The sequence below is a fragment of the Oryctolagus cuniculus genome, chromosome 2, assembly GCF_051225735.1.
Source record: "Oryctolagus cuniculus isolate XC-2025 breed Fujian yellow rabbit chromosome 2, ASM5122573v1, whole genome shotgun sequence".
Lineage (NCBI taxonomy): Eukaryota > Metazoa > Chordata > Mammalia > Lagomorpha > Leporidae > Oryctolagus > Oryctolagus cuniculus.
In genome coordinates, this window is record NC_142868.1 from 58432130 (window position 1) to 58444576 (window position 12447).

The window sequence follows — 12447 nt, forward strand, 5'->3', positions numbered from 1 at the left end:
AGGTGTAGCTGGTAAAGCCACCACCTGCAATCCCAGCATCCCATATGGGCACCAGCTCGTGTCCTGGCTGCTCCATTTTCTACACAGCTCCCTGCTAATTAGGAAAAAGCAGTGGAAGATGGCCCAAGTGTTTGGACCCCTACCACCCATGTGGGAGATCTGAAAGAAGCTCCTGGCTCCTGGCTTCAGCCAGACACAGCACTGGCCATTGGGGCCAGCTGGGAAGTGAACCGACAGATGAAGACCTTTATTTTTGTCTTGCCCTCTCTCTTTCTGTAACTCTGCCTTTCACATAAACAAATAACTCTTAAAAAAAGGTAAAAAAAATGAATAGAAAGTATAAAAAAAAAAGCTTGGTATAGAATGTGATATTATGTGTGTGAGTAAGAGAGAGAATATTGCCAAACTTTGTCTTCTGCACATTTTTATTCGTTTGGTCTAATTCAGAATGCTCACATCATGATAAAGAAAGTGTGAAGCCAGCTGGCACTGTGGCTCAATAGGCTAATCCTCCAGCTGTGGCACTGGCACCCCGGTCGGGGCACCAGATTCTGTCCCGGTCGCTCCTCTTCCAGTCCAGCTCTCTGCTATGGCCCGGAAGTGCAGTGGAGGATGGCCCAAGTCCTTGGGCCCTGCACCCACATGGGAGACCAGGAGAAGCACCTGGCTCCTGGCTTCAGATCAGCATGGTGGGCCATCCGCAGCGGCCATTGGAAGGTGAACCAATGGCAAAGGAAGACCTTTCTCTCTGTCTCTCTCTCACTGTCTAACTCTGCCTGTCAAAAAAAAAAAAAAAAAAAGTGATGCCAACTTGCCATGCAATTTACCCTTGGTGCTAGTTCCTCACACTATACCCTTTCCTACATTCCTCATGTGAGATAATTTTGCAGGACCCATGGTGAGGCCTGTGATAGGACCTGCCCTGTTGTTGAATATCGTAACAGATTACTTCTGTACTGCATCAAGAAGGGATCTCTTTCCTAATTCTCCTCTGGTAGATTTCAGGTCATAGGCCACCAGGAATGCTATCCTTTTTCTACTTAAGTCTTTGGAAAATCCTCATTGGTTGGTGGTTCATTAGCATGCTACTCTAGTGTTCTGGCACTGTAATACTAATATCTCATATTTCTAGGAACTGAACAGCTTTGCTTGTGTGGTACAGAGTGAATGAATGCACTTAGAATAGCAATTCCACTGGAGATTTTCTTCCATCTGTTTAGGCTATTTATGTTTCTTATAGTGTACCTCTTCCATTATGAAAAATTCTCTTTGATAATTATTCTGAGAGAATTTCAAAAGCAAAAATCCTGATATATTGAATTTTAAAAAATATATTATTGGCCTCACAAGACAGGCATTCCATCCTTAACAACATTCAAGATTTTACTTCTGTAATTTCTAGAGCTACTGAATCACCATTGTCTAGGCGCTGGTGCTTAGCACCCCTGCAAGGGTACGCAATTCACATCAGGGTTTCCAATTCCCATCAAATGTTGACTGCTTGGACTTAATAAAATTGTTTTTCACTTTCAAGCACTTTATTACTTACTGTAAATTATTTTATATAACATATACAGGGACCTCAATGCCAGAGCCAGTTAAGCAGGGAAATGGATCCTTAACTAGAATACTCAATCAATAGGAGGATAGCTTCCTTCTGAGCTTTTTGAGATATTTATGGATTTACTTTTCTAGAAAAGTCCACACGAGATTAGCATAGAAGAAAACAAAATCAGTTACCTTCCTACTGCAAAGATTTCAATAATATATTACTAAATATTTTTGCCCCTGTTTTTCCCCCATCTTCACTATGGATATTTTGGACATGTTTAAAATAACCACTTACCCACCACTCTGTCCTTTGGCACTATTTTGATCCTGATCTGAAGAGAAGTAGTGATGAGTGATAGAGATCAAGAAGCTTTTGATCTCTGTGATAATCTCTTGCTGACTTCGGACCAGTTACTAACATAGGTGCAACCAAGCAAGATGTTCTTTTATGAGGGAATATGGAAGCTTCCATTTATCTTTTTATTTTGATTTTGTATTTTAGCTATTTTTTTTGTTTCAAGTCCTAGAGACCCACTAACCTCTCTAATGATTAGAGAGGGTGGATGCTATCTGAAGGGCAGAAGAGTTCACATTTACTACTCAGCTCTCAGCTATTTGTTTTTCTGTGTTCAGCTTATTTCATTCAATATGAGGTCCTCCAGTTGCAACCATTTTGATGTGAATGGTAGAATTTCATTCTCTTTTGTAACTGAATAATATTCCAATGAGTGTGCATCACATTTTCTTTATCCGTTATCTGATAAAGGACACTTTGGTTGAGTTCAAACTTTGGTTATTCTAAACAGTGCCACTATAAACATGGTGGTGAAGGTATCACTTTGATACAAGATGTTCATGTCTTTTGGTTAGATACCCAGTAGTGGAACTGCTGGAATATAAGACAAGTCTATGTCTAGTTTTTTAAAGAAATCTCCTTATTGTTTTCCACAGCACTGCACTAATTTACATTCCAACCAACAGTGTATAAGTGTTCCCCTTTCTACACAGTCTTGCCAGCATTTGTCTTTTGGATAACAGCCAACTGACAGGGGTGAGGTGATATCTTATTGTGGTTTTGATTTGCATTTCCCTGATGGCTAGTGATGTTGAGCTTTTTTTTTGTATATTGATTGGACATTTGTATTTCTTCTTTTGAGAACTGCCAACTTCAAAGCTGTAAGTATTTCAATTATATTTCTAAATACACAAATAGACACAAATCTAATCTGAATAACAAAGAAAGCAAAATGTTTTATATTATTCAAGTGTATTTAAAGATGAAGAATATTTAGTAATAACTTTTTATACAACATTGTGTTTTGCTTTTACTTTCAAATACAGTATACTCTGAATCCTTGCTTTGTGTAAAAAGAATTAGAAACAACAATATTAATGTATAGATGTATGTGTGTATATATATATAGAGAGAGAGAGAGAGAGTAATTTTAAGGTCTTTAAGTGTGCATTCCTTTTTACTTTCATTAAAAATCCCAGGATATAAGGACCTGTTTTTAAATTTGTTATTCAGGTACTTCAGAAGCAAAGAGACAGTTGGAGAGAGACCCATCCTCAGGGTTACTCCCCAAATCCCCACAATGGCCAAAGTTGATCTATAGCTGAAGCTGAGAGCCAAGAATTCAATCTGTCTCCCACATAAGTGGCAGGAATCCAGTTACTTAAGCCATCACTGTTGTTGTCCAAGGTGTGTATTGGTGGAAAACTGAGATAGGTGCTAAAGCCCAGAATTAAACCCAAGGTACAAGATGTGGGATTCAGGCATCTTAACTACCAGGTCAAATGCCCTGCCCCAGTTTTTATTTTTTTTCTCCTTGTCCCTTTTTTTTTTTTCCTTTTTGTCTGCCAGTGTCTACCACCTTGTACTCATCTGATGATTCTTGGAATATGACCCAGGGATTTTTTTATTGATTAGATATGAAGTTCAATTTCTTCAGTGCAGCTATCACAGCAGTTGATACTTTCTGAAATGGAAAAGACCTTGAATGATATATAAAAGCACTGAAGAGAATCTTTAAGAAACTATGCTTGAGGAAGGGGTCTTCAAATAACCTCAGCAGGCATATAATATCTCAAATATCTCAGGGAGATAAGATAGTATTGGTTTATAATCCAGTGGTATCTACAACAGGTCCATTTCTTGTGGAGAAGTGACATGTGAGTTTTTTGCATGGTTAGGACAATTTATCTTTTCTGTATGAATTGATAATATAATGACAAGTACACATTCAAAAAAGTGAATTTCTTGAATAAAAGTCATCTTTATTTCAAAAAGCATATTCATTTTTCTTTACCTAAACCATACTTATATGCTGTGTCTATACAAGGTAATGAATTAACATAACCAATATTAAAAATTTGACAAATATAGTCCTTTTAAAATACAAAATGAAATTTATAATTTTATTAAGAGTTCATATTTTTTCCATTCTGATTAAACATACAATGGAGAACTTCTCATGTTTCCCTAAATCAACTTTTCCTTAAATCAACAAAAGCATATATTGGGATAGCTGATAACATAGATATAATAAATATATTATAACCCAAAGACAGTAAAAATGCATAAAATAATAGTACTAACTAGTACACTTAAGATGAAAATTGATATTTCACTGATTCCCTGGGTGATCTCATACTCACTTTAACCCTATCTTTAGTATAATTTTATAGTAAGTATTCATAATGAGAATAAAGTAGAAACTTTTGATTTTCAGATTATTTAGAATTATTTTACTGCTTTATCGATATTGTAGGAAATTCTGCAGTAGTGTTGGCAGCTGGAGCTGTGGGATGAGATGCAGTCTTGGTCTCCCTATGTAGTTTCGGATACAGAGTCGGCAAAGCTGGCAAAGAGAGCTTGGTGTAGCTACAAGGAGACATGAAAATTTTTTTTTAATTTCTAGATTATTTAATTTAGTTAATTTCATTTTTACTTGAAAGAGATGTAGACAGAGATATTCTATGCACTAATTCATTCCCCAAATGGCCATAGCCACCAGGGTAAGGCCAAGTCAAAGCCAAGAGCCTGGAAATAGGATCTTCCAATTGAGTGAAAAGAACCCAAATACTTGAGCTGTCACTTGATAGCTACAAAATCAGACATGGAGAAGCCTTCACTCAAATCAGACACTCTGATATTAGATGCAGACTTCCTATGCAGCATTTTAACCACCGCATCTAACGCCTGCACCTGAATTTTTATGTGTTGTATGATACATGAAACAAGGCCATAAAAATTATGACATTAATAGGATAGTATGATCGCCATAATAAAAACATTTATATAGAATTATAGTGCTTTTATTTATGATATGTTATTATAAATGAAATATATTCCATTTATAATATTTAAAAACAATTTTCAGGCTTATGAAGTTATTCTTGCATATAAGGCCTCAAAAAATTCTGCTTTTTGAAGGAGAGATAAATCAACATCCCTAAAAAGTGTTATATAATAAAAGGAGAAAATTTAAAATTATATATTTTTCCCAAATAGGGTTTAATAGCTAAGATAAAGGGGGTTTATCGTAGTCTCTAAATTAGGCTTAGGGTTTTAGAACAGAAATTTTAATGTTTGAAAATATTTACTGATTACATTTCTATAACACCTTACAAAAGTACATGCTGTTAAAATGGGATATATTCTCAAAGACACATTAACAAATATTATATCAGAACTGTATATTATGCCTTGCTAGAATGAATGAAACACATTTAACCACAGGAATGTGAACATTTGTATACAATGAAAGAAGAAAATTAAAAATCACCATTATCTCTCTTTTATAGATAGGATTTAAGTTAAAAATGTTCCTACATTCACAAGAAAATTCCACATTTATTCCATTATTTCTTATGTCTTTCAGTTTCATCTATTTCAGACAAATATATTTTTGTATCTATCCATTTCCACATGCATACTTCATACCTTCATGTTGAAGCAATATTCTTTCTACCATGCTGCTAGTTGTAGCTACATCTACAGGTCGCAGAAGCTCTGTATTTTTGGCATTGATATCTGCTCCAAATTCTATCAGTAAGTTTACAATTTCTGTACTGGATTGTTGAGCAGCAGCATGTAATGGAGTATCCCAATATTTGCCTTTCTGTACATCAGCACCTGCATTTAAACAGGGAGTGATGATAAATACAAATAAAAAATAATCAGGTGAAGTCAATTACAACAGCAAGGGCAGAAAATGGAAGGCAATGGAGGGAGGGTCTAAAGGGGCATTCAATTCTATCTATATAATTAGTTATTTCTTTTATGTCTGCTTTTATGGACATAATTTTTGCAAAAAGTTCAAAAAACTAAGTTAAAAAGGTCTTACACATTTTTGCTGTACATTTCTCAATGTTGCAACTTTTATGTACTGGAAAAATACATACTTAATTTTCATATATGCCACATTTACATATATATGTATATATTTAAAATCTTAAATTATAGTATATATAGATATGCATTGGCATATTTGTTATGTTGTTCTCTAATACTTATGGTATTATTATGTTTGAAAGATCTCACAATAAAAAAGAATCTTAAATTTTTAATAATTCCAAAGTAACCATATCCTTTATTATAAACTGTACAGGGTTAAGTTTCTCATGTCTGTTTTAACATGGTTGATAGCTCTTAGGAAAAATCAAGAGCTTATTGCTTTTGTACCTTCATTTATTTTAGGAAAATAGACCTCTTTGGTGTCTTGGAAAACTCATTAATCAAGTTATGTGAGTAATTTATGTAAAAAGTATAAGTATTTATATTTTCTTCCACTTCTCACTTATACATGTAAGACAATAAACACATAAAGACACTGAATCTTTTAACTGGAAAAGCATATTAATGATACCTGCATGCAAAGTAAAAATTTTAAGATACTAACATTGAAAAACAAAATCCTACATGTGAAATTTCCTACTCTATAGCTATTTTATCTTAGTGCAAGCCCTGGCACATGGTGGTCAAACAATACATGTGCAATTAATAAATACTGTTTTATGCTGTAAAAAAAAAAGTCCCATCTTCCAGTACATGAATAGTTACAACACAAAGAAATGTCTAGTGATAAAAATGCACAAGTCTTTTTAACTTTGCTATAAAATTAGTAGAAATAATGTTGCCTGCAAGAAGCAGGACATTTTCAAAATATTTTTATGGCCCTCCTGCTACTTTCAAATTTGAGTAAATGTAATCATTTTCAATATTTATAAAACAAATACAAAATATTTAGTGAAAAAATATATTCCGCAGCAAAATATTTCCACAAAGAAGCATAAATTTTATGGGTTTTATCAATTTTATGGGAGAACAGAGCCTCAAAATAGTAATTAGTCAACAGCTACCATCTTCACCTTTTCAATACTTTTTAAAACACATTTGGTGGAAAGAATAATATTCTAACAAAATAAAAAAAGATGATAAAACATAAACTCTATTGGTTATATTAAATTTCTTGGTGAACATGGGCAGGAAATAATCTGTCAATGATTATTAACAGAACTCGCATATATGACTCTTACTGGTATAATGAGAATTAAATAGTAGATGCAAATCCTGCTTGTAAGAAGCTAAGAAGGCCGGCGCCATGGCTCACTAGGCTAATCCTCCACCTGTGGCGCTGGCACCCCGGGTTCTAGTCCTGGTTGGGGCACCAGGCACTAGTCCCAGTTGCTCCTCTTCCAGTCCAGCTCTCTGCTGTGGCCTGGGAGGGCAGCAGAGGATGGCCCAAGTACTTAGGTTCCTGAACCCGCATGGGAGACCAGGAGAAAGCACCTTGCTGCTGAACCAATGGAAGGAAGACCTTTCTCTGTGTCTCTCTCTCACTGTCTATAACTCTCTCTCTCTGTCTTTCTCTCTCACTGTCTAACTCTGCCTGGCAAAAAAATAAACAAACAAAAAAAGAAGCTAAGAAAATGAAACACATACAGGGTTTACTAAAAATATGTCTTATATAGCAGAGATCAAATAACTGTCAAGAGTAATAAATATCATAGAAGTCCATTAACTCATTATATAAATATCTTCTAAGCATTTACCACATGAGAGGGAGCCATAATGTTTTTTAAAAAAGAGATGATGGAATAAAAATACATAATACAGGTCCGTGGCCGGCACCGTGGCTCAGTAGGCTAATCCTCCACCTAGTGGCGCCAGCACACCAGGTTCTAGTCCCGGTCGGGGCGCCAGATTCTGTCCCGGTTGCCCCTCTTCCAGGCCAGCTCTCTGCTGTGGCCCGGGAAGGCAGTGAAGGATGGCCCAAGTGCTTGGGCCCTGCACCCCATGGGAGACCAGGAGGAAGCACCTGGCTCCTGGCTTCAGATCGGCAGCGCGCCGGCCGCGGCGGCCATTGGAGGGTGAACCAACGGCAAAGGAAGACCTTTCTCTCTGTCTCTCTCTCTCTCACTGTCCACTCTGCCTGTCAAAAAAAAAAAAAAAAAAAAAAAAAGGAAGACCATTCTCTCTGTCTCTCTCTCTCTCACTATCCACTCTGCCTGTGTCAACAACAACAACAAAAAATACATAATACAGGTCCTATAGGAATTCCCAGTCCTATGGCAGGAGAGAGGTCACTATGGTCTCAATAGCTTAGGAACACTTCTTTGGGGGCTAAAGTTGAACCCTGAAGGACCTATTTGTTTCAGGTGAGGGCACTGAGTTTTTTCAAGCAAGCAGAACAGGCACTAAAGTCTGAGAATGTATGGTTGGTAGAACATAAGGCTTTATGGTTGGTATAAAATAAGGTTTTCCAAGCAGTTACTATCTCTAAAATTGCTTTTGATGGATTTAGTCACAGGTATATATATTTATACATAATTCTGCCAAATATATATATATTAAAATTTGAGAATCTTAATTTCATAACCTTTCACAGGCACAGGTAAGCTTTAAGAGTCCATTATACATATCCAAAATCTGCTACTGCTGTTTATACAAAATATGTTTATGAATGTATTTATCTACAAGCTTTGAAGCAGACTTATCAGGAAAGAGGTTCTTTTTTGTTGGCTATATACATGTGAGAATTTTTACAAAAAAGCACAATTTGAGCAATGAGATCTATTGTTAGAGAAGCTTATTTATAGAAATAATTCATTGTATGTATGAAGAAAACAGATTTTGTCAATACAAATACCGGCATAAAGAAGCTTCCAGATGCAATGGAATTGCTGTGACATACAAGCTACATAGAGAGGAGTTCCCAAATGAGGAATGTCTTGGTCAACATCTATGCCCCAGGATATTAATAAGTCGAGACATTCGTGGTGACCTGCCAATGCAAAATAGACATGAGTTTATGTTGACTTAATGCCCACCCCCCATACATACCCCTCAGCCCATGCAGCCCCTCTTGGGATATTATTCATTGAAAAATAAGTGGAGCACTACAAGCTGCTAAAGGAACTTTCTCCTCTAGTCATTTAATCTCATAACTAAGTTACCTTTACTGGCAGCCTCATGTGTGGGAGATGGAAGACATGACTCGAGCTGGGCTTTGGCACCATATTCCAAAAGAAGTTCTGTACAGCTTGTGCTGCCTTGTGAGCATGCATTGAATAAAGGAGTCACACCATCTATTGTGATTGCGTTTACCTAAACCAAACCCAAAATCTAGTAAGATCCATAAATCATACATGAGTAAGTTAAGTTACACATTTTTTCGAAAGTTATGTGATCTATTGATAGAAATGAGAAAATGTGTACAGTAAATATGACAAAGTATAATTAATTCATACACAGCAAAGACAAAAGCTTGACAACTTCAAGAGGTAAATAGAAATAGGATGTGGCAGATAATCACAGGAATGAATATATAGTAAATGAAAATCATAACAAAATATCTGCTTAAGTGTCAATGAGCAGATACTTCTTAGTAAGAAATATAATGCAAGCAGACAAACTATAATGGAGATATGAGAATGAAGCCACTTTGTTCTGTTTTTAAAAATGAGTCATATATTTATGTATTTTTAAAAATATTTATATATTTATGTATTTGGAAAGGCTGAGTGGCACCGAGGGGTAAGGGAGAGAACAATAGAGAGAGAGAGAAAGAGAGATCTTCCTTCAGTTGGTTCACTCCCCAAATGACCACAATGCTGGGGCTGGAGCAGACCAAGACCAGGAACCAGTAATTCCATATAGGTTTCCCAATGGGTGGCAGGAACTCAAATACTTGAGACATCATCTGCTGCTTCCCAGGCACATTAGCATGGAGCTGGATTGGAAGCAGAGTACCTGGGACTCAATGTGATATGGGGTTTTGTTGTCCCAAGCAGTAGCTTAACCAGCTGCACCACAATACCTGCCCCAGCTGGTTTTATAAAGTGGTTAAATTGGTAATTCCATTCTGAGAATTAATCTAAGAAAAATCATCTAAAGGATGGACAAAAGCATAAAGACATCCAACTATTGCTATTTATAGTCATGAAGCAGGAAATTATCTTAAAATTTTATATATTATTATGCAGCAAGCTGCCCATTTATGAAATGATTGGAAATCCTCTTTAGAGTGCAAGGGGAAATCTGCAGCGACTTTAGAGCTATACCTCTATTTGGCTGTTATTGAAAACTATTAAGAAAGAAGGAAAGAAAATAAAAATGAGACCTTTCTTGATTTTCTCAGTCAGTAGGTATGAAATTATTCATGTTTCTAAAAGATACTTACATTAGCTCCAGCTTCCAGAAGTGTTCTGGCACATGCCACATGATCACCAAGGCAGGCTTCATGCAATGGAGTGATATGGTCTATGGTTACTGCGTTTACATTATAGCCCTATATATGACATAAATAAGCCACAAATTACAATCATCTCTATAAATTTCATTGGGTAATTAACGTTAAATATCCTGATTTGATTAGCATACATCATATACATGTATTGAAATGTCACACTGTGTGCCACAATATATACATCTGTTATTCATAAAGTTTTTTATGCTTTAAAAAAGAAAAAAATCCAGGGGCTCACTTGGTAATCCTCCAACTGTGGCGGTGGCATCCCGTATGGGCGCCAGTTCTAGTACCGGTTGCTCCTCTTCCAGTCCAGCCCTCTGCTGTGGCCCCGGGAGTGCAGTGGAGGATGGCCCAGGTCCTTGGGCCCTGCACTCGCATGGGAGACCAGGAGGAAGTACCTGGCTCCTGGTTTCGGATCAGCACAGTTCTGGCAGTACCAGCCATTTGGGGAGTGAACTAACGGAAGGAAGACCTTTCTCTCTGTCTCTCTCTCACCACTGTCTATAACTCTGTCTGTCAATTAAATAAATAAAATATTTAAAAAAAGAGAGAAAAAATCCAGAAAACAACAAAAAAAAATCATTACAGAGTGATATATTTTGAAGATCAAAGAATCTCTAACAAAAGCATGGCAGTAATGGTCAGTTCAAATGCCTTAGAGTCTGTGAGTTGTCCAAATTATTTAACGTAATTATTGCAGGAGCATTGTGCCCTTCAGTATTTTGCTCAATGGATTTTGGTGTGTTTCTGGAAAATTTTGCTTTTTTAATTTTTTTGTTTTTTTTTTATTTTTAAAATTTTATTTATTTATTTTGTAGAACTAAATATTGTGCACAGGATCACTTGGTTTGCTTGGGGCTATATAACTAAAGTTCAGCCAAGAGTGGGAAAAATATTTTGAACTATAATAAACTGCTTTTTGAACTTTTATCACTAAATAGTTATGATTATGTTATGATTTAATTATAGACTTAGTGGTTAAGATCTCTGATTATGGAGTCATTTAGAGTATGCCTGACTCCATGCCTGACTCCATCACAAGGTAACTGTTGTTTTATTTAAGATTTTATTTAGGCCGGCGCCGCGGCTCACTAGGCTAATCCTCCACCTTGCAGCGCCGGCACACCGGGTTCTAGTCCCAGTCAGGGCTCCGGATTCTGTCCCGGTTGCCCCTCTTCCAGGCCAGCTCTCTGCTGTGGCCAGGGAGTGCAGTGGAGGATGGCCCAAGTGCTTGGGCCCTGCACCCCATGGGAGACCAGGATAAGTACCTGGCTCCTGCCACGGCGGCCATTGGAGGGTGAACCAACGGCAAAAGGAAGACCTTTCTCTCTGTCTGTCTCTCTCTCTCACTGTCCACTCTGCCTGTCAAAAAAAAAAAATATTTATTGATTTCAGAGGTAGAGTTACAGACAGAGATAGGGAAGCAGAGAGAAAGCTCTTCCATCCTCTGGTTCACTCCCTGTAAATGGCTGCAAAGCCCACAGCTGGACAGATCTGAATCCAGGAGCTTCTTTCAGGTCTCCCACCTGGGTGCAGGGGCCCAAGCACTTGGGCCATCTTCCACTGCTTTCCAAAACCACAAGCAGGGAGCCAGAGTGGAAGAGGAGTAGCCAGGACATGGACTGGTGCCCATATGGGATGCCAGTGCCACAAGTGGAGGCTTAGCTAACTATTCCACAGAGCAGATCCTGAGGTCACTGTTTTAATTTTGACAAATACTAACCTGTAATTTTAGGATGACCCTTAAATTAGATGATGCCTGTAAATAATTTTTTTACTAGTGTCCAGCACATAAAAATGCTAGATTTTATTGTATTGTTACTCAATAAAAGCTAAGTAAATACTTTAAATTATATTTTAATCAAATTAACAATATCAGACTAAACTAAATAAATATTATTAGCCTTCTTGCTCTGTTTGGTAATTCACGGTCTACTGATAATCACAGTGAACACTATAATAGGAGCAATATCCATACTACCTCTTCTCAACATATTACAGATTACCATAATCTGTTATTTCATTGAACATGAAGGATTTTACACTGAGGAAAGAAAATAATTATTCTAAATCTTTGTCACTGACAAGTAGAAAAATTTTAAGACCTTTTAATTCTCTTTTCAAAGGTATCAAGTTGGTT

General features: G+C 36.8%; 1 protein-coding gene across 2 annotated transcripts in view; it reads right to left on the reverse strand.

Annotated features, from left to right (window-relative positions):
* Positions 1 to 3803: 3803 nt before the first annotated feature.
* ASB5 (ankyrin repeat and SOCS box containing 5) overlaps positions 3804 to 12447 on the reverse strand; it is a 55551-nt gene continuing 46907 nt past the window's right edge. The window contains 5 exon segments of one of the 2 annotated variants that reach the window (NM_001163067.1): positions 3804 to 4435; positions 5498 to 5689; positions 8706 to 8840; positions 9013 to 9163; positions 10239 to 10346. In NM_001163067.1, the coding sequence (NP_001156539.1) occupies positions 4308 to 4435; positions 5498 to 5689; positions 8706 to 8840; positions 9013 to 9163; positions 10239 to 10346 (714 nt within the window). In that variant the 3' untranslated portion in view covers positions 3804 to 4307. 2 annotated transcript variants of the gene reach the window in all.